This window comes from Leptosomus discolor, chromosome 5, assembly GCF_034619465.1.
Source record: "Leptosomus discolor isolate bLepDis1 chromosome 5, bLepDis1.hap2, whole genome shotgun sequence".
In the NCBI taxonomy this organism is placed as follows: Eukaryota; Metazoa; Chordata; class Aves; order Leptosomiformes; family Leptosomidae; genus Leptosomus; species Leptosomus discolor.
Genome location: NC_141395.1, coordinates 16381504 through 16398928, shown reverse-complemented (window position 1 = coordinate 16398928; position 17425 = coordinate 16381504). Strand labels below are relative to the sequence as shown.

Sequence of the window (17425 nt, the reverse complement as noted above, 5' to 3'; positions counted from 1 at the left end):
TTAAATCCCAGACCCAGCCATGTGTTTCATCTGATGTGCGTGTAAGATGCATTAACTAGCATCTCAGAGACTGTCATGCTGCTGGAAGCCCCCTCCAACATCTCATCTCCATTCCAGGCTGGCCGTGTGGTGTCTAGGAAGTGTCTTCTAGTGACCTCCACTGCAGGGTGGCTCAGCTTCTTCCCGATTCCCCTCTTGGAGTGAGCTGAGTGCTTTGAAATCAGTTTGGGTGTGCGTGTGGCTGAGATCCTGCAGATCTGCTCTGACTCAACAGAGCTGCACCAGCGTTTGCTGAAAGTGCAGAGGAGCATGTGTAGGAGATGTGCGAACTGGCCCCAGCTGGTCTGGCAGAAAGATCAGCCCTGAGTGTGGTTTTGCAACTTATCTGCAGGAGCCTAGGGAGAGGAGACCGCATCTCCCTGCCAAGTGCAGTGGAGGGAGGGGGGGGCTTTGCTTTTGCAAGTTAATCCCAGTGCTGATTCTTCATCTTGCACTTTCAATTTCCCTGAGTGCTGTGGTTTATTAGAAACCTTCCTGGCTCCTTGCCATGCCTTTTCACTCCAGTTCTCCAGCTTGTTTCTAGACTGCTGATCACTGATGCTGCACCAGGCTTTCTGAGCTGGGGGGGTGCTAGGGTCAGGTTGGGAAGACCTGTGCTCTGACCCAGATAGTCTGGGGTGTTCGCAGAGAGTGTGGGAGGTGAGGGTCTAAGGGGGATGGATGGTTCTTGAAAAACAGGTAGCCCAGTGAGCTGAGCCTCACAGAGGTAAAACTGCTGGGGAAGAGACAGCCTGAGGCACCTCAGATAAAGAAGGGTAATGGAGGATCAGGCCACAGGCCTGACTGTCTATTCTGGATTCTCACCCATGGACTTGTCAGGACTCCATTCCTGAACATGAGCCTTGGCTCCCTCCTTGAGTTTGTTACAGCTTCAGCGTGTCTTGCCTATTAGTGACACGGTGCTTAGGTTTTCCCTCGCACTTCCTCTTGCTTAATTGCTAGTTACAATGGACCGCTGCCTGTAGGGACCTGTTGCAGGGTCCAGAATGTTGTCCTAGGCATATCCTGAGCATGTGGATGAAGGCTTTTGCTGTGCTGGCAACAGAAATGCCTTCTTTTGTTGAAGTTAATCTTGTGAGCTTCCACACGAACTAGGGCTGTGAGCTGGTTAGTTAAGAGTCTGGCTGCAACCTCAGGAGGCCCTGAAAATGATGAAGCAGGTGCCTGTAGGATGCAGGCACATGCGGAGGCTTAGGAAGCACCAGAGCTACAGTTCTGAAAACATTAATGTCATCCAGAGGTGGGGTCTGTTGTTGGTCAGATCCCTTTGCTTTCCCTGGCTGGGTCTGCTCTCCTCCTGAGGAGCTCCCTTGAGAATGGTGGTTGTCACAGGTGGCTCCCAGGGCTACCTCTCTGGGCAACCTATGTGGAGTATCCTGTGAGTGGCCTTGTGTGGGCAGAGCATGGGGTGCTCTGGAAGTTGGGTGAAGAGGAGGGGGTTTTCCTGAGATGCTTTGAGGTTTTGGCTGCTGGGGAAGATTGTCACAACTTTTTTTTCTCTCTTTTTTAGTCTCGCATAGCGAAGCGAGGAAGGAAGCTTGTGGATTACGACAGTGCCAGACACCACTTTGAAGCCCTGCAAACTGCAAAGAAGAAGGATGAAACCAAAATTGCAAAGGTAAAGCAAGCAGAAGGGTGTGCAACCATCCTTTCATTTTGAGAGGTCTGCAATTGCCTTACTGAGCAGGTCTTAAGTGCACTTGTACCTCTTCACTAGGTGTGTTTTCATAGAATCATTTAGGTTGCAAAGGACCTTTAAGATCATTGAGGTGTTGTGAACTGGTGTGGTTTTGCTAGGTATTTCCTTCTCATCTGTTTATTTCTCCTAGAAGGCAGGATGGTCTCTGTGTTGGTTCAGACCCCCCCATCATCAGTTTTCATCAGTGGTCAAGGCCTAGGCATGCATTTCCTCAGATACTGCAGGACCAGTAGCCTCTGTCAGAAAAAGCCCATGTGCCTCTGGGGGAAGCAGGACTTTGCAATGCCCTAGAAAAACGTTCCAGTTTGTCTGCCTTTTGGGGCTCTGTCTCCCTGTCTTAGAACAGTGTTGGGAGTGTTTGAGTGTTGCTTGAGGTTGGTTGTATTTGTGAAGTTCTCTGATATTCTAGGACAGAGACCCTTAGGAGTGTAAGTTAGAGGTGGAAATGCACCCTGTGCATACTTGATGACTGTATTCTATTGTCTATTGGTCACAATTACTGGGTGATAAATATGGCTGAAAGCAGAAAAACAAGAGTTTTCTTTTGTCGGGGTGTGGTTTTTCATGCCTGTGAACAGCTTGAATCCAGGGTTAACTGCAGGGCATGTCCAACATTCAAGTGAAAGATTTTATTTTTAATTAGAATAAATTTCATTAAAAATAAGACTTAGATTTAGATTTTCTCTTAAATGTAGCTGAAGAACAGTGATAGTGTTAACCTTGTTCTAGAGGCGGCACATAGTTCAAATACCTGCCCAGAAAATGAGCAGTGGATTACTCCTGTACCTTGAGGGGATCTGAACCCACATGCTCCACTCCACAGGACAAGTCTTGACACAACAGGGTATTCCAGGGCTGGGGAGATTTCTTTAATTCTCTTGAATGTGGGCTATGGCACATTGGGACTCTTCAGACTAGAAGTAGTGCAGGAAAGAGCGAGCCTGGATCCTGGATCTGTTTTGTTTTGTTGTTTTTTGGTTGTGTGTGGTTTTTTTGGTTGTTTGTGGTTTGGTTTTTTTTTTTTTTTACCATGCTGAGAAGAGCTGTCATCCTTTGCTTATAGTTATTGCTGGTAGGTGGAAATATGGGCTATGTGAGAGATGCTAGTGTTTCTCCTGCATGAAAGAAAGAAAGATGCATCTCTTCTCCCAAGCGAAAGATCTGCATTTAATGGCCACAGTACTTTCATTTTTAAGCTGCAAGTCATCAGTCACCTGCTCAACCAGTGTATGCACTGTGATTAACCTTGACAGACGAAGGAAAGAGAGACTGATGACTCGGGTATCATTGCATCATTTGCGTGGCAAAGCAAGGCCTGGTTCTGTATGCAAGGCATGAGGCTCAGCTGGTTGTGCCTTCTGTTCAAAGCAGTACTTCACTGTGTTTGGGGGTAAGAGCTGAATTTCCCTGGGGCATGGTATTATTATTGGTGTGTGTCTGTGGAATCTTTGCTGCAGTGGAAATGTTTTTTGTAGGAATTAATCTATTCAGAGTGGTACCTGATGATGTGCACCAAAGAGGCTGGTCGCCTTCATCATTGCTGCACTCGCTCATGTTGCCCCAGATGCTCACATAAAGATGTTACTAACAAGGAATTGTTTGTTGCTCTTTTGTTGAAGTATGAAGACAGTGCAGTTTGAACTGTTGAGTGTCTCTTTGTACTTGATTAGACTCTTCTCGTTAGCCAAAATGTGCGCTGAATCAGATCTTTCCACCCTCTGTGCTTTAGGCCATAAGCTCATGCATGGGATAATACATGACACATCTTACTGTCCTGATCCTGTAAAGATGGGAGCAGTGAGTCCCTGAGAGTTATGTACGTATGCTCTTCCCACATGGGCAGATTTCACAGCCCAGCTTGTGACCGCACACTTGCAGTCACACAGCTCTGCAGGGCTGTGGGTAGCAGCCAGGGCTCAGCGTGCGCGAGGCTGACATAGGAAGTTCACCTCTCTGTTCCTGTGACTGCGATTTTGCTCGTGTGAGCTTTGAAGTAGGGTTGTTCTGGTGTAAGGTACTTTGGAATATGATTATGGGCCCCTAGGAAAGAGAAATCATGGTTATGATGCAGCATACAAATGGGAACTGGCTTGATTGATGTTTCATGGTGTAGGAACAGAAACAGCAATGCAAATATTTTTTGGAGCTATATGGTCTCTTTTTTCCTTCTCTAATATATGGATGTTCTTTTCCCACCCAGGACTCCTGCCACTTATTGCTAAACTCACAACCTGCCATTAAAATAAAGCACTGTGGACTTCCAGCTGTTGCATGCAAATAATTATGATGGTTAATTAATCCTGACCTCTCTTTAAGGAGCTCCCACTTCACAGCCATGACTTGGAGTAGGGTTGTCTATGTGATAGGTCACTAACAACTGTATTTGTTGCTCTTTGCAGCTGCTTGGCTGGTGTGCAGTATCCCAGCCACACTGGAGTGTTAATTACTGCTAAACTTGGCATGCTTCAAAGGATTCATAACTGATCGGTCCAGCGATGTTTGTTTGTTTTTTCTCTCACCTTGGTGATACTAGTTTGGCCCAGCCTCTAAATACAGTCTCTGTTGTGATTCTAATTTTTTTATCCTAAAAGATATATGTTTGTGTCTCTCTTGTTCTGTTTATTTTTTTTTTCTCTTTTCACTCAAACATGCTCCCTCCCCCCAGCCTGTTTCGCTGCTTGAGAAAGCTGCGCCTCAGTGGTGTCAAGGGAAGCTACAAGCTCACCTCGTTGCGCAAACTAATCTGCTCCGAAATCAGGTGACTGCTGATCTACCTGGCTCTAACCCTGCATGCGCTATTTTGGGCTCTAGATTGTACCGTGCAACTAATCTCTAGGCAACGTTCACTCTAGTCCCCTCTGTTAAGTGTGTCCTTGACACGCCCGAGCCACAGTGGGCATGTGGAAGTTGCTGACCAGTGAATGAATCTATGCCTGCCCTATTGATTTCTAATCAGGTGTGTTAGTACTGGACTGTTGTTTTCTTCCCCTAAAACGAAATGAGGATGAAGAAGGGCTATGGAATAATGCCAAGGCAGAGGGTGATGTAGTGTAGTTCCTCCAGTTAGTGCTTTCTTTTTCTTCTAAGAGAAGCAGTCAATTTTTATTGTTGCTTTTTCCAAAAAAAAAAAAAAAAAAAAAAAAAAAAAAAAAAAAAAGGAGGAAACACTGAAAAATTGGCTTCTGCATTTGTGCTGTTGAGTAAAGCCAGAAAAAAACCCAAACCAAACATTGCTTTGAAAGCGATTTTTTTTATGTCTGCTAAGTTAGATTGCAACATTCTCCTGTGGGAAAATCCAAGTTTCCAAAATGGGCACTGTCCTGGCTGTTGTGGTTTAAAAGATCCATTTCCACATATACAGAGTTTCATTCTGCATAGGAGAAGAGGTGGGCCCAGACCAAGGAATTTGCACTCAGTGTAATGTATTTGAGCAGCTCCAGGTTGAGGTCATGGTTGTGTCATGTGGTGGAACTTGGCTGGACATTTAGCTTCTAGCGTCTTGAGGGATGTGAGAGCAGCTCAGAGATAGCAGGGACTAAGAATTTCAATCTTACTTGCACAAGAGAAGCTTGGCTTCCTGATGAAATCTGCCTTGGTATTTACCTTGGAGCCCCTTAAGAGATAAGGGGGAGCTGACAGAAAAAAGTCTGTGAGAAGAAAATGCTCTCAATGGGCAAGAAATAGTAAATCATTACTTAGACTGGGAGAGCGCCAGTTACCTGCTTACAAGTTCCTGGTGAGCTCATCTGTTCTCATTCAAATGCTCCTATGTTTTCACATTCCTTGTCAGTGAATGAATGGCAGTCTAGAAACTCCCACCTTATAAAACACCTGGGTTTTTCACAGTCGGTTTATGGCTGCAGATCAGGGAAAAGACGAGATTACCACATCAATAAAGCCCGGGGAAAGAACAGCTGTTAGCAGCCCTGCTTGAAATGCATAGCAAAGGGAGGAAATATGTATTCATTCTGGACTGAACAGAGAAGGACATTTGGCACCTGTGCGTGTGGGGTGGGCTTCTCCTGCACCTCCACCACCAAGCTGCCAACGATCTGTGTCGTTTCCGTTCTTGACTGGTCTGTTTGGCTGGTGGTATTTCTGGAGGACTAGAAAGCAGGTACGGGAAGTTTCTCAAGCCACAAATAAAAATCAGCTCTTGCGCAGTTTTCCTCTTCTCAGACCGGCTGAGGTGACCAGGAGTAATACCCAGTCCCCAGAGTGTCTGGAGAAACGGTGCCTACGGCCGCTCCTTCAGCCAGTGCGCTCGGTTTTAGGCTGCCGAGAGTTGATCGATGATTTCACTGCACTGAGTGACTTAGCCCTAAAGCCGGTGACAAGGGGTCATGTAGTCTTTCCACCCATTGTATTGTGGGAGTGCTAACCTCCTGCTAAGTGACATTAATACTTTCAGTCACCTCAGATATTTTCAAGTCAAGTCCTTCTTTAAGTTTTTCCTCTTTGATTCTTGAACTAAATAATACTAATGCCAACCTTAATTTTTTGTTTCTACTTGTTGGGAGTCTTTGATTTTGGGTTGGGTTTTTTTGTGAGTTTGGTTTTTTTTAATTTTTATTTTGGTTGTGGACTAACAAAAAAAAAATCTCGATAAAGAAAATCTTGATAAAGAAAATTAGTCTGTATCTGAACATGTAGGTTTTTCAGCTTTTTTTCATAAACACGAGCAGGCAGGAAAAAAAAAAGGCTTCAGTTTTTATATTTGCATGACTTTAAGACTGAAGGTGTTACTGACATCCCTAAATCTCGTTAAGCTCTTGATAAAAGTGGGAAGGCTGCTGACACTGCATTTATTGAAGAGGTTCAGAATGTTAACCTAAAAACAAAAAGTCCTTCCCCTGACTAGCAGCTGTGTTGCTGTCTCTTCTTGCCTCGTAATTTTACAATGTCCAAGCGAAAATGGGGTCAGCAAGACCTATTATTTCTGCTGTAAAACCAAGTCCCTCCCTCCAGTGTGCAAGTTGCTGGCTTTTTAGGCCTTTAGCAGATAGTAACAAAAACAATACAGTGGGGGTTTTCTGTAAAGTCTCCTGGGGGGTTTGCTGTTGCATGGTCTCAGTTACAAATTTTGGTGACTGTGCTTTTTGAAACAAAAGAGAAAATGGCTTAGAACAGCAAATTCTTGCCTTTTTGCTAAGCTCCCCTGAAATGCTGAGTACATACTAAAAAGCAGCATCCTTGGCACTGCAATTATTAGAGAACGATATCTCTGTCTGTAGGAGAAAGTCAGCAAGTTGAGTCCTGGGCTGTGCTGCCCTTCTGAGAGGCAGGTCTGGCTGAGACTGGTGGGGCTTGGGCCTAGGGCCTAGGGTTTGGCATCTAGCTCTTCTCCTTACCCCTGCCTCTTGGGTGTCTAAACTATTTACTGGGCAGTGCGCAATTACCGCCGTTCACAGCATAGTGTTCGAAGAGAAATGGTCACCAGATTGCCTGAAAGCACCAGGCTGGATTTTGCCAGACACTTACGAGTGCTGGGATGCATGATGGTAGGAAATGCAATGATGGGGAATAACTGCACCTCTGTTACAACTGAACTGTTTGTATTTGGCATTCTGAGTCTTGGCTAGGGAGAAGGTCAGGAAAGCATTTGTGTTGTCCAGCTCCTGCTCAAACCTTCCCCCTTTCAGGCAGGGATTGGAGAGGAAGAATTTTCTGACACCACATTTCATGGACCTGGGCATTATATCCTTTTGCCTCAGTTCTCCATCAGGTTGGCAAGCATGACAGCTGAAATAGAAAGCACATAGATATGGTAGCGATGGGCTCTGCCCCTGAAACTTATGTCTTTCCTCCTTTCCTCACTGTACTGCATGAGCTGGCTTTTCTTCTAGCAGGGTACAAGACCAAGCTGATGTCTGTGTTTGGCTCCAGCTGGAAGCAGTCAGGGCTGTCAGGTGTCAGGACCCCTGCTTCCAAGCAAAATAAATCCCACTGTTGAGAAGATCTTGGGCTGACAAAGGAATTAATTCAACGCTGTACCTGGGACTGAGAGTACTAGCTGAGCCACAGGCACTAGGTGGATCCCTGACTCCTACAGCTACTCTAGAGTGAACGTTGCCTGTTGCTGATTTTGCCTTTGCCTCAGGATGTCACAATATTCACACGTTGCTTTCTAGGTTCTTTGACCTTCTGAACAGGTAAACGAGAGAGGGAAAGACTGTTGTTAATGTTCACTGTATCTGAAAAACTAACAGCATTCAATGGTGCCTCATCTCCCAGCTATCCTGTCTCCTGGGTTGGTTCTGGTTCCATCTAGCTTGGAATTTAGAGTAAGATAAAGCCAAAGGATGGACTGGAGGTTTTTTCTCCCTTTACAATGATTACATTAGACACATTCATTTGTAGAGGGATTTTAAGGCAAAATGAGTCTTTGTGATGATCGTCTCTGATCCAGCATAAACTGTGTCTCTGCTTGAATGGGCTTTTTGTTTGTTTTGTGCAAACTGTTTCAAAATGTTGGGGTTTTCAGTGAGTGTAGCAGTGAAATACAGGGGTTTCTGGGTGCAAGCACCATGGCCCCTTCTCCTACCTGTTCCTCACAAGGTCTGCTTAACTTTTGAATACCTCCCAGTTGTGTCTTTTGTGGGGGAAGCTCTCTTCTGATCTTGAGTACAAAGTCTTAGCCTTGTCTTTTTGGCAGCAATGAGTGATCCTCTCAAAGGTGGAGCTAGCTGGAAAGTAGAGACTTTTGCAGCTTGCCCGTAAGTCATGAGAGAAATGGAGAGTGTAAAGATCCTACACAACAATGTGAGGAACAGCTCTCGGAACTGCATTTTTAAGTCCTTTCTCCCATCAATCCTATCTTTGTGTATACTTGTCACTAAGGAGCAGTAAGCTGGATTTCTTTAATTAAGCTGGCACAAAGAAGATAAAATATAATTTTGTAGAAGTGGTAGGAATCTTACTGCAGGCTTGTAGAGAGATCCAGTTCCCCAGTGGCTTGTGGGCTCTTTGCAGAGCCCTGTGACACTGTGACATTTGTGCTGTTGTCACGCATATAGGTAAGCACTCATGCTGACCTTCCTGTTAAGATATGTCGTCAAGTTGCTTATGCAGGGTTTTGCTATCCTGCATTCCACTGCACAGGGTTGTGGGAGAATGCTGTGCTGTTGCAAATTACAGAATAGAAACATTTCAATTAGCAAGCTTTGAGTTTTAAGTCTGGGCACTGAAAAAGAGGAAGAGGTCACTTAGGACAAATATGGGAAGGGGAATGTGCTTTTTGCTGGTGTCTGCTGTCAGCAGCAGAAACCAGTATCGTCCTTTTTGTCACTGAAACCCAACAGAATTCATGCATCAGTGTGGGGTCAGTGTCTAGGTCAAATGAACAGATCAAATTCAAACTCTCAGCTGGGAGAAGGAGGTCCTGTACGAGGCATGTTTCCTTTGGTGTCGGTGGCCAACAGCCAGCCAGGGGTTGCTCTTGTATTAGATCCTCACCAATGAGAGTATGCGAGACTGCTGAAACCAAGACCTGCTGCTCATGCACTCCAGCCTGGCCTCCTGCTGGCACAACTCATGCTTTGCATACCCTTCCTTGCTTCTCCAGTGGCTTTGCGAGAGGGCTGTATCAGCCAAGGATGCAGACCTCCTCCCTTCCTCAGAAGAGATGGGGCTTTGGCATGACCTTACGCAAGCAGAGAGAGTCACCACAAGGGGAGGGCTCTTCTTCAATGCCATTTGGGGTAGATTTCAGCTCTTTCAGAGACCTGGCAAGGGGCAGGGGCCGCTGTTGCCTTCATCTGTATCGAAGCTGGAGGCTGAACTGCCTGACCAGCTCCATTTGGTTTTTGAAGCCAGGGAAACTTACAGAACTTAAAACACATTAGTGGATGTTTGAATTACATTCTGACTATTCAAACAGGGAAATCCATTGAGCGAAAACCTAAGTAACACATGCAAGCTGAAGGGGCATCAGGTCACTCATGGTGCAACCCTGGTTCCTGGGAGACTCATTTGGGATGGGGATTTACCCCATGCCAGAATTTTGCCTGGTCTCCTAAGGAGGTCAAGAGTCACAGTTTTCCCAGCCCTGCAGGGTACTTGTCTGTGCTGGAGTTGACAATCTCCCTTCTCTGTTATTAAGGCTGAAGAAGAGTTAGTAAAAGCTCAGAAGGTGTTTGAAGAGATGAATGTTGATCTGCAGGAGGAGCTGCCTTCACTATGGAATAGGTGAGTGCTGGAAGTTTTCCCAAGGGCTGGTTGGAAGGAAGCGAAGACCTGAGCTCTTGTATCACTGTTCTCCTTAGTTTGGGCTGGGTGTCTGTGCTTGTTTTCTGGATCGTCATAGAGAGTCTGTCTTAGAATTCTCCCCAGCCAGGTTCACCCTGGGGCTTTCTGTGCTTTACTTCATGATCCTTATGAAAAACTCAATTTTAACTCAAAGAGAAACTGTTTCTATGCTTTATCTGATTAATCCCTTTGCCCTACTAACTCTGCCCAGCTTTCCTGGGCAGTGGCCCAGTATCTGCTGTGGACAGCAGACAGAGCAAGCTGGGTCACTAAGATTTTGGGTGTGGAGCCGGCTAGCTGGAAGGAACATCTGCAGCTGAGTGGGTATGTCAGCTGGCTGATTAAGAGAAGATGAGATATCAGAGAGGTTTGTATAGTCACTGGGGTTGGAGAGAGCCAAGAGGTCATGCCTTGGTCACCATCTTGCCATGCAAGCTTGTGAGCATCCAGTGAAGCAGCAGGTTTAATGCAAGACAGAGGATTGGAGGACAGGTTGCTGTGCTTTGGATGCGACTTTCAGGTTTGGGCAGTTGGGTGAACAAAGACAAGGGAAGGATTCTGGTTGGCTGCCTTCTTTTGCCTCTAAATGTGCTCCTGGCTATGTGACACAGGACCCAGTGAGAAACTAACTGGTTAGTGGTTGTAACTGTCCTGTTGTGCACTGTTTAACAAAATGTAGCCTGGGCAGAGGAAAATGGGCTGAGAGAGCAGGAAGACTTGAGAGACCATGGATTTGCCATACCAGTGATTATGGTGATGAAAAGGGAGGAGAAAGAAACAGACCGACATTTAGGTTGGAGGATGAACTAGAGGGCAGCAGAAGCTGGTGTATGGGGAAGGCACAGTGGAAAGCAGGCAATATCCTCCTAGGAGTGTCCCAGTTTCTTGTTTTAAATGCAGAGATCACATGTGATTCTGTGAATGTTGGTTGGGGGGGGTGGGGGGGTGAAGAAAGTGGGCAGCAGCAGGGTGGAAAAGCAAAGTGCTGATATCTGCCTTCCCTTTCCTCCCGGCCCGGGTCAGGACTCTCCGCTCAAAGCAGCGTGCAGGCCTGGCTGAGGAAGGAGCTGGGAGGGATACAGGCATCTGGGTGGTTTCATGTGTAGAACAGAGATGCTGCTGGCCTTAGAGCATCTCTCTCCTGCTGTTGCTCCTCTAGCTGGGAGCTGGTACAGCATTCTGTTGGCAGCTGGCAGGTTGGCTTAGAGGAAGGAGCGTGGCAGGCAGCTGCTGGGATTTTGAGGTGTCACACACAGGTTGTTCACGGGCTCCTGCTATTCACGTGATCCTTCCGCTTTCCTGTTGCTCTCTGTGCCTATCTTGTGCTCTCTTACTCCTCTGCACCTGAAGCAAGCAGTTTGTGCTTTCTTGTTTCCCCTGGTGCTGAGGGACTTCAGAGTGATATTAATACATCCTCCTGCTGCAGATTCCTCCAGGTCTCACTACACTCCATCTGTATCACAGCCTCTATCCTTTTCCTTTCCATCACCCTACCACTAGCTCTCCTTTTTTTTCTTTTTCTTTCTTTTTTTCCCCCCCTTTATTTCCCTCCTGCTCTGTGCCTCCCTCTCCCTTTAGCCATCATAAATTCAAATCCTATCCCACCTGGCCGCCTCCTCACCTTGGACATGTTTGCCCCATACTTGACCTTTGCTTCATCACCCCTTTGACACTTCTCTGCTGCCCTTCTCTTCTAGCATGTACCAGACCTGACGGAGTTGAGTTTGAATGGGAATGGTGGGTGGGAGGTAGCAGAAGGGGCAGAACTGAAAGTTTTTGGGAGAGCATTGTGTCCATTAAGTTCTTCTGTCTTATTTTTCATTTGGCAGTCGTGTTGGTTTCTATGTCAACACGTTCCAGAGTATAGCAGGCCTAGAAGAGAACTTCCATAAAGAAATGAGCAAGGTAAGGCAACTAAACCACTTATCCTACTAATACACCCTCTCCTCACTGTTATTGAAGAAAAAAAAAAAAAGGCTGGAGAAAAGTGTGTTTGCTCCATGTCAGAGGAAACTGTTAACACTTAGTTTTTTCTGAGCCACTTGGGAGAAAAGCTGCCTGAGATAGTAATGTAAATGGATGGAGCATGGGGAAGAGGCCACAGGACCACGCAGCAGAGGAGAGTTTGTGTCACTTGGCAGGGCTTATTTGCAGATCCACAGAGGGTAGGGAGGCCACTTTCAGGCCTATCTCTTGCTGCTTTTTTCAGTTTGTCTACATTGTGGATCTGTAATCTATAACCTGGGCACTCTCAGCCTGGTATCTATTTGCCGCCTCCTCTGCTGCCTGGAGGCAAGTTGCTGTGAACCCTCATCTATCTAGCTTCAGGGATGAAAACAGCAGGGAATCTGCCAATCTGCAAGTCGGCCGAAGACTGAGACCTGCCTCACTCCAGTCCCTCAAGAAGGCGGCACTTCCCAGCAGTACCTCTTTGCTTTGGCTTCTTTCTCTTGCCCTGTGACCCAAAAGGAGGCATTTGAGTGCTTAGCGTGGCCTTCAGTTGGCCACAAGGTGGGAATCACAGCAGCAAGCAGTGTTGTAATGTGGTGGCGGCAGGCTGGATCCTGGTGCTGTGTGCCAGTGCCCAGCAGAGACCTCAGGAGCAGTCTCTTAGAAAGACCCCCATTGCCACTTTCACTTACATGTGTTCTTATTCTTTCACTTAAATATGGAGAAGTCTTGAATTCCTTAGGTCTGTACGCTGCTGCTAAGAGTTGCACACCCTCTGTAAACGTTGCCCTAATCTTGATGAGCAACTTGAGAGCCCAGCTGGAAAACTTGTATTCCCTCCCCTCCCCAATGTCATCCTGACAACAAGGCAGCCGCTAAGCAACAAGCAACATTATAGTTCTTCAATTCCCATCAGTCAGGGGCCCTCTGCCTTGGTGTAATGCATCAATTTTGAGCCCTGCTGACGTTTCATGGGGACCTTTCCAATTAATAGCCTGCTTTTCTCCACTGAGGGATGAACTGCTTGTTAAGAATAGGGAGGATTGTTACAATTATCAGTTTGTTGCCATTAACTTACATTCAGCAAAACATGGGAAAGATGCTTATTAGACAGGAATTTTCTTCTTGTATCATGTCTTGGATTTTTCTTTCCTGAGGAGTTTTGTATGAGAGCAGGGCTTTTGCTTTGTTCCATAAGAACCATCTGTTTCTTATTACTGCTATAGTATCCAATTAACTGCTGGTGTTGCCGGCACAATGCTTCCAACGTTGAATGCATTGGATCCCTTCTCCTACCATGATAAATCTGGCATCTCATCTTGTTTGTGAAGTATCTGTTTCAAAATAGGAGTGTCTGGAGTGAATATTGCAGTCTTTGGTGCTGGGAGAGTTTAACCCATAATACTGCATTTCTGCAAAGATATCCAGGTCCTGCCCAAACCTAGATAGCCCAGGCAGCTTGTGAAGTCAAGGCTTGTTGTTGACTGGAAGTCCAGCTGCCTTTGGCTCCACAGTTGAAATGGGCATATCCAGAGCTTTATAGCAGGTCTGAGGAACAGCTTTGGCTACAAATTCAGGGTGAAGCTTCAGTTCTAGCACGCAGACCCTTAGGTAAACACTCTGCCTGCTTTTGCAGTGGTACCTGGCAGCACACTGTGGGGGCAGGCGATAGAGAAGCAAAAAGGATGATGTGTAAGGGAGACAGAGCATTCCAACGAGGTACCAGCAACTCTTCAACAGTTTGAGTGCTCTAGCATTTCATGCCCCATGGAGGAGTGGAAACAGATGTAGGGCTGTCCTCTTGGGATAGCTGAGTATGCGCACATGTCCAGGCACAATCCTGTGTTTGGTCAGCCTGTGCAGCACAGCCCAGACTCTCTTCTGGCACTTGGGCTTTTTTTCTCATTCTTTTTCTTTCTTTTGTTTTTGTATTTTGCAGTTGAACCAAAACCTCCATGATGTCCTTCTGGGTCTAGACAAGCAGTACTCGGGCAACGCCTTCCCCGTTAAAGCACAGCCCAGGTCAGTAACTGTGGGAGTGGTGTCTTTCCCTCAGCAGGGGGGGAGGGACAGAGGTGTCTCTACCAGGGGTATTGAAACCTCCATGTTGTCAGTTGGGGAGTGATTTGACTACCTGCATATATCCAGCAGTGCCCTCCTGAGACTCCCTAGAGCATGTCCAAGATTGCAGTTGGGGCTGGGTAACGCAGTACAATACCTCTTACCTTTCTAGTATAACATCTGGAGGCCTAAACTTTTACTAGGTGCTGATATGTAGGCAACTGACTCTCAGCTCAGCTTTTTTAAGGTTAAATTCCATGCACCAGCATGTAGTACTGAGCTGCCCTTCCTTCTGGGTCCAGTTGCCCAGCACCTGTCGTGTTCCTTCTCTCAAAAGCTTTCCCCCCATGTACCCGCAGCTTGTGAGCTTGAGCACCAAGAGGCCATTTGCTTCCCCAGCCTCCTGTTTGGCCCTCCAAACTGGAACCACCTGTTTGCCAAAGCCTTATGCCCCTCCTATGTACGCAGCTGAGATGCGTTTCCTCTGTGTGTGTTGTGGAAGTAGTTGCAGCCTCACTAATACGAGGCCCTCTGATCTCGGAGCACTTCCAGTCTGCACATATGCAAGGAGTAAATGTCCTCTAGGCCTTTAGTTTTCTTTCCTCAGCTGGGTCCAGTCCTGTGAGGTTAAGTGCAAGTCTGCACATTCTCCAGCACTGAGAGGAGAGGGAGAGGTAGGGCTCTGAATGAGGCTGCCTGGCTCCCATCCAAATGTGTGAGTGATGAAACAGTGTCGGGCTCTGGCTTCCAGCTGCTGCTAATCCCACATGCTGGGTGAGCAGGAGCACAGCCCAAGTCCTCAATTGGTGTATTGATGGAGGGAGGAGGTGAAGTCAGCGTGAAGTAAGGGCAAGCTGCAGTCTGAGTGCATTGATTTGGAAGGGCTGGATCAGCTGTTGAGGCCTCTGTGCTCCCTTGTCTCTCCTCCCAGTTTAACCTCCTATTGCAGTTGTGCAAAGATGACCTGCGTGTTTGTTCCAGCAATGTGTGTGGTGTTTGCCAGTTTTAAAGAAAGAGGATGTTTGATTTGAATTTGTCCCCTGAATTTTGGATTGCTACACCAAATTTCCAATATGCTAGTAGGAGTGCTTCTTGTGAAAATAATATCTTTGCACGTTAGCATGTGGTGTCTGTTGATCATCACAACCCAACAGGACTGAAGCCTTGTGAGGAAGCTGTAGTGCCCATCCTGTGGCTGCCATGTGCCATGCTGTCTCTGATAGTAGCATCCTCTAGAGTCCTTGGAAGAGGCTGAGGTAACAGGACAGATGAAGGGTGTAGCCGTTGCTTTGTCCAGCTACTTCCTCCTCCTTCCTTTCTTTCTCAAGGAAGTGATCATGGACTATAGCGATAGCCTGGCCCAGACATGTATGTTGTTGCTGTGGCATGAAGATTCTGGCCTGAAAGAGCTTCTAATGAATAAATTACCTGTCCACATGATTCCTGCCCCCACAGACTGCTAGCTTCATCTGGGGGTGTAATGGGTGTCTCCGCTGCAGTTCTGTGCTCTTTGGCTGTCTGTGAGACAACATGGCTCTAAAAACCGAAAATGAGAGTGCACACAGAGGTGCCTGTGTGGGTAGCAATCTGAGCGCTGCTGCTTCATCACTTACTCCCTGCATCTCAGCTGAGATGCCAGAGCTGCCCTAAGCGACACTCTTCCTCCTGAACACAGTGGAGCAGGGTGTTGTAGGAGGATGTAGCAAAGGTTTGCCAAGGTAGTAAATATGTTTTGCAGTGACCAGGAAATGCTGTGAGGCACTTCTGTTTCTCCTGCACATCTGGCCTCTCATTGTGGTGCAGGGCTGGAGCAAGAGTGCAGGAGGAAATAGCTTTCACTGTTCTGATTGCTTATTGTGGTCTGCAGTAGGAGCAGATGCTTCCCTAACCGTTCTCTACTGGGAAGGGGATTGGAGATGGATACAATGGCAGGAAATGAATGAGGAGGTGTGAGAAGGGAGGCAATTATCTGTGCACATCATTATGACATTCATGCGAGGCCCTACAGAAATACTAGCCTGGCTGATGAGTCTGATGCTGGCTGTGTAGTGCAGTAGCACAGAGCAGCTGATGTATTTCTGGGAACCTCAGACGTATGTTTGGGATTTGTTTCTGAAAAAGTTTAAACATTCAGGGCTCAGATGCTTGGAATACCTAGAAGATCTGTAGTGTTATCCTGGTATGATTGGAGAAACTGGAAGACAACATAGGAAAGCTGCTGATTAGCTTCCACGTATATACAACGGCACATAGATCGCATAAGAAAAGGAGAATGGGGAACTTGTTTCTTATGTACCAGTATTTACAGGGGAGAGTGAGGAGCTGTGATTACATTGAAAAAAGGACATTACAGTTCTCTGCTGGTCTATACAGTTTAGTTTTTCTTCTTCTCCATGTGGCCTCATATTCCAAAGAGCAGGGAAAACACTAATTTGCTCACATACATGTAGATCTTTGACAGGCCCAAAAAGCCCGCTTCTACCCTCTCCAAACCAGGCCTTCTAGGAACAAAGGGAAGTGTGTACGTGTTTCTCTGTGTGTGCGTGCGTGCGTGAGAGAGAGGAGATCTTGTCATCTTGATTACAGTGAATTTTGTGGCACCAAGTGAATGGGTGCTCAGAAGCTTAACCTTTCCTCCCTGGTTTGACTGTGCTATCCTGTAACGGAAATGATTTGCGTGCCATCCTCAACAGAAAGAAAACTAAACTGTTCGCCAGGCTGAGGAAAAAGATGAGCAGGTACCGGTACGGAGAGCAGCATTTCGATACATGTTTGGTTTGGTTCCTAAAGCTGGAGAGGCTGTTGCTGGACTCTAACAGCCTGGCACGTGTTAACCCTGTGATGGGAGAGGGGTCCTTTGCATGATAGATGTGTTCATGGCCTGCTGGGTCCTGCCGAGATCTCTCTGTGTCTGGATAATCCCATTAACTGCTTGTGTGCCTGGTTTGAATCCTTGCTTCTTTTCCTATCTAAGAAGGCAGTGTGAAAGCTCAGGCAATGTCTCTTCCGTTGTTTTTGTTTGACTAAAAATGCAGTGCTGGGTTTTCCATGGAAAATATGGATGATTTTGGTGATTAACAACTTCTAGTTTTACCTAGGGGCGCTTGCCCTTTTGAACGAGTCTGAAATGCTGCATTCACATTCCCTGCCTGGCCAGGGAGGACCCCAAGGCAGGTCTTTCACACTCAGAAGTCCTGTCCTGTCTGCCTCTTGCAGTTGGGATGATGATGAGGTGGGAGGAGGACATTTCCAGCTTTGTTCCTTACTTGCTCCATTCTTGAGGATCCTCACTATCTTGCTCCATCCATTTAAAGTTTTGTGCAGGGCTGAAAGAAAAACCAGTTGTCTTGTGTAAAGACTAATGTCAGCATCCTGCCTTTCGAGACAAGGGAAGGCATTGAATAATTG

The 17425-nt window shown here is 46.6% G+C and overlaps 1 protein-coding gene across 11 annotated transcripts in view; it reads left to right on the top strand.

Annotated features, from left to right (window-relative positions):
• BIN1 (bridging integrator 1) overlaps window positions 1-17425 on the top strand; it is a 98257-nt gene that overhangs the window by 57906 nt on the left and 22926 nt on the right. For 4 of the 11 annotated variants that reach the window (XM_086466239.1, XM_086466237.1, XM_086466234.1 and 1 more), the window contains exons 6-9: window positions 1571-1678; window positions 9861-9946; window positions 11836-11911; window positions 13896-13978. In XM_086466239.1, the coding sequence (XP_086322365.1) occupies window positions 1571-1678; window positions 9861-9946; window positions 11836-11911; window positions 13896-13978 (353 nt within the window). Of the gene's footprint in view, window positions 1-1570; window positions 1679-4424; window positions 4518-9860; window positions 9947-11835; window positions 11912-13895; window positions 13979-16710; window positions 16756-17425 lie in introns of all 11 variants that reach the window. The other 7 variants (XM_086466238.1, XM_086466236.1, XM_086466233.1 and 4 more) reach the window with 3 other exon arrangements.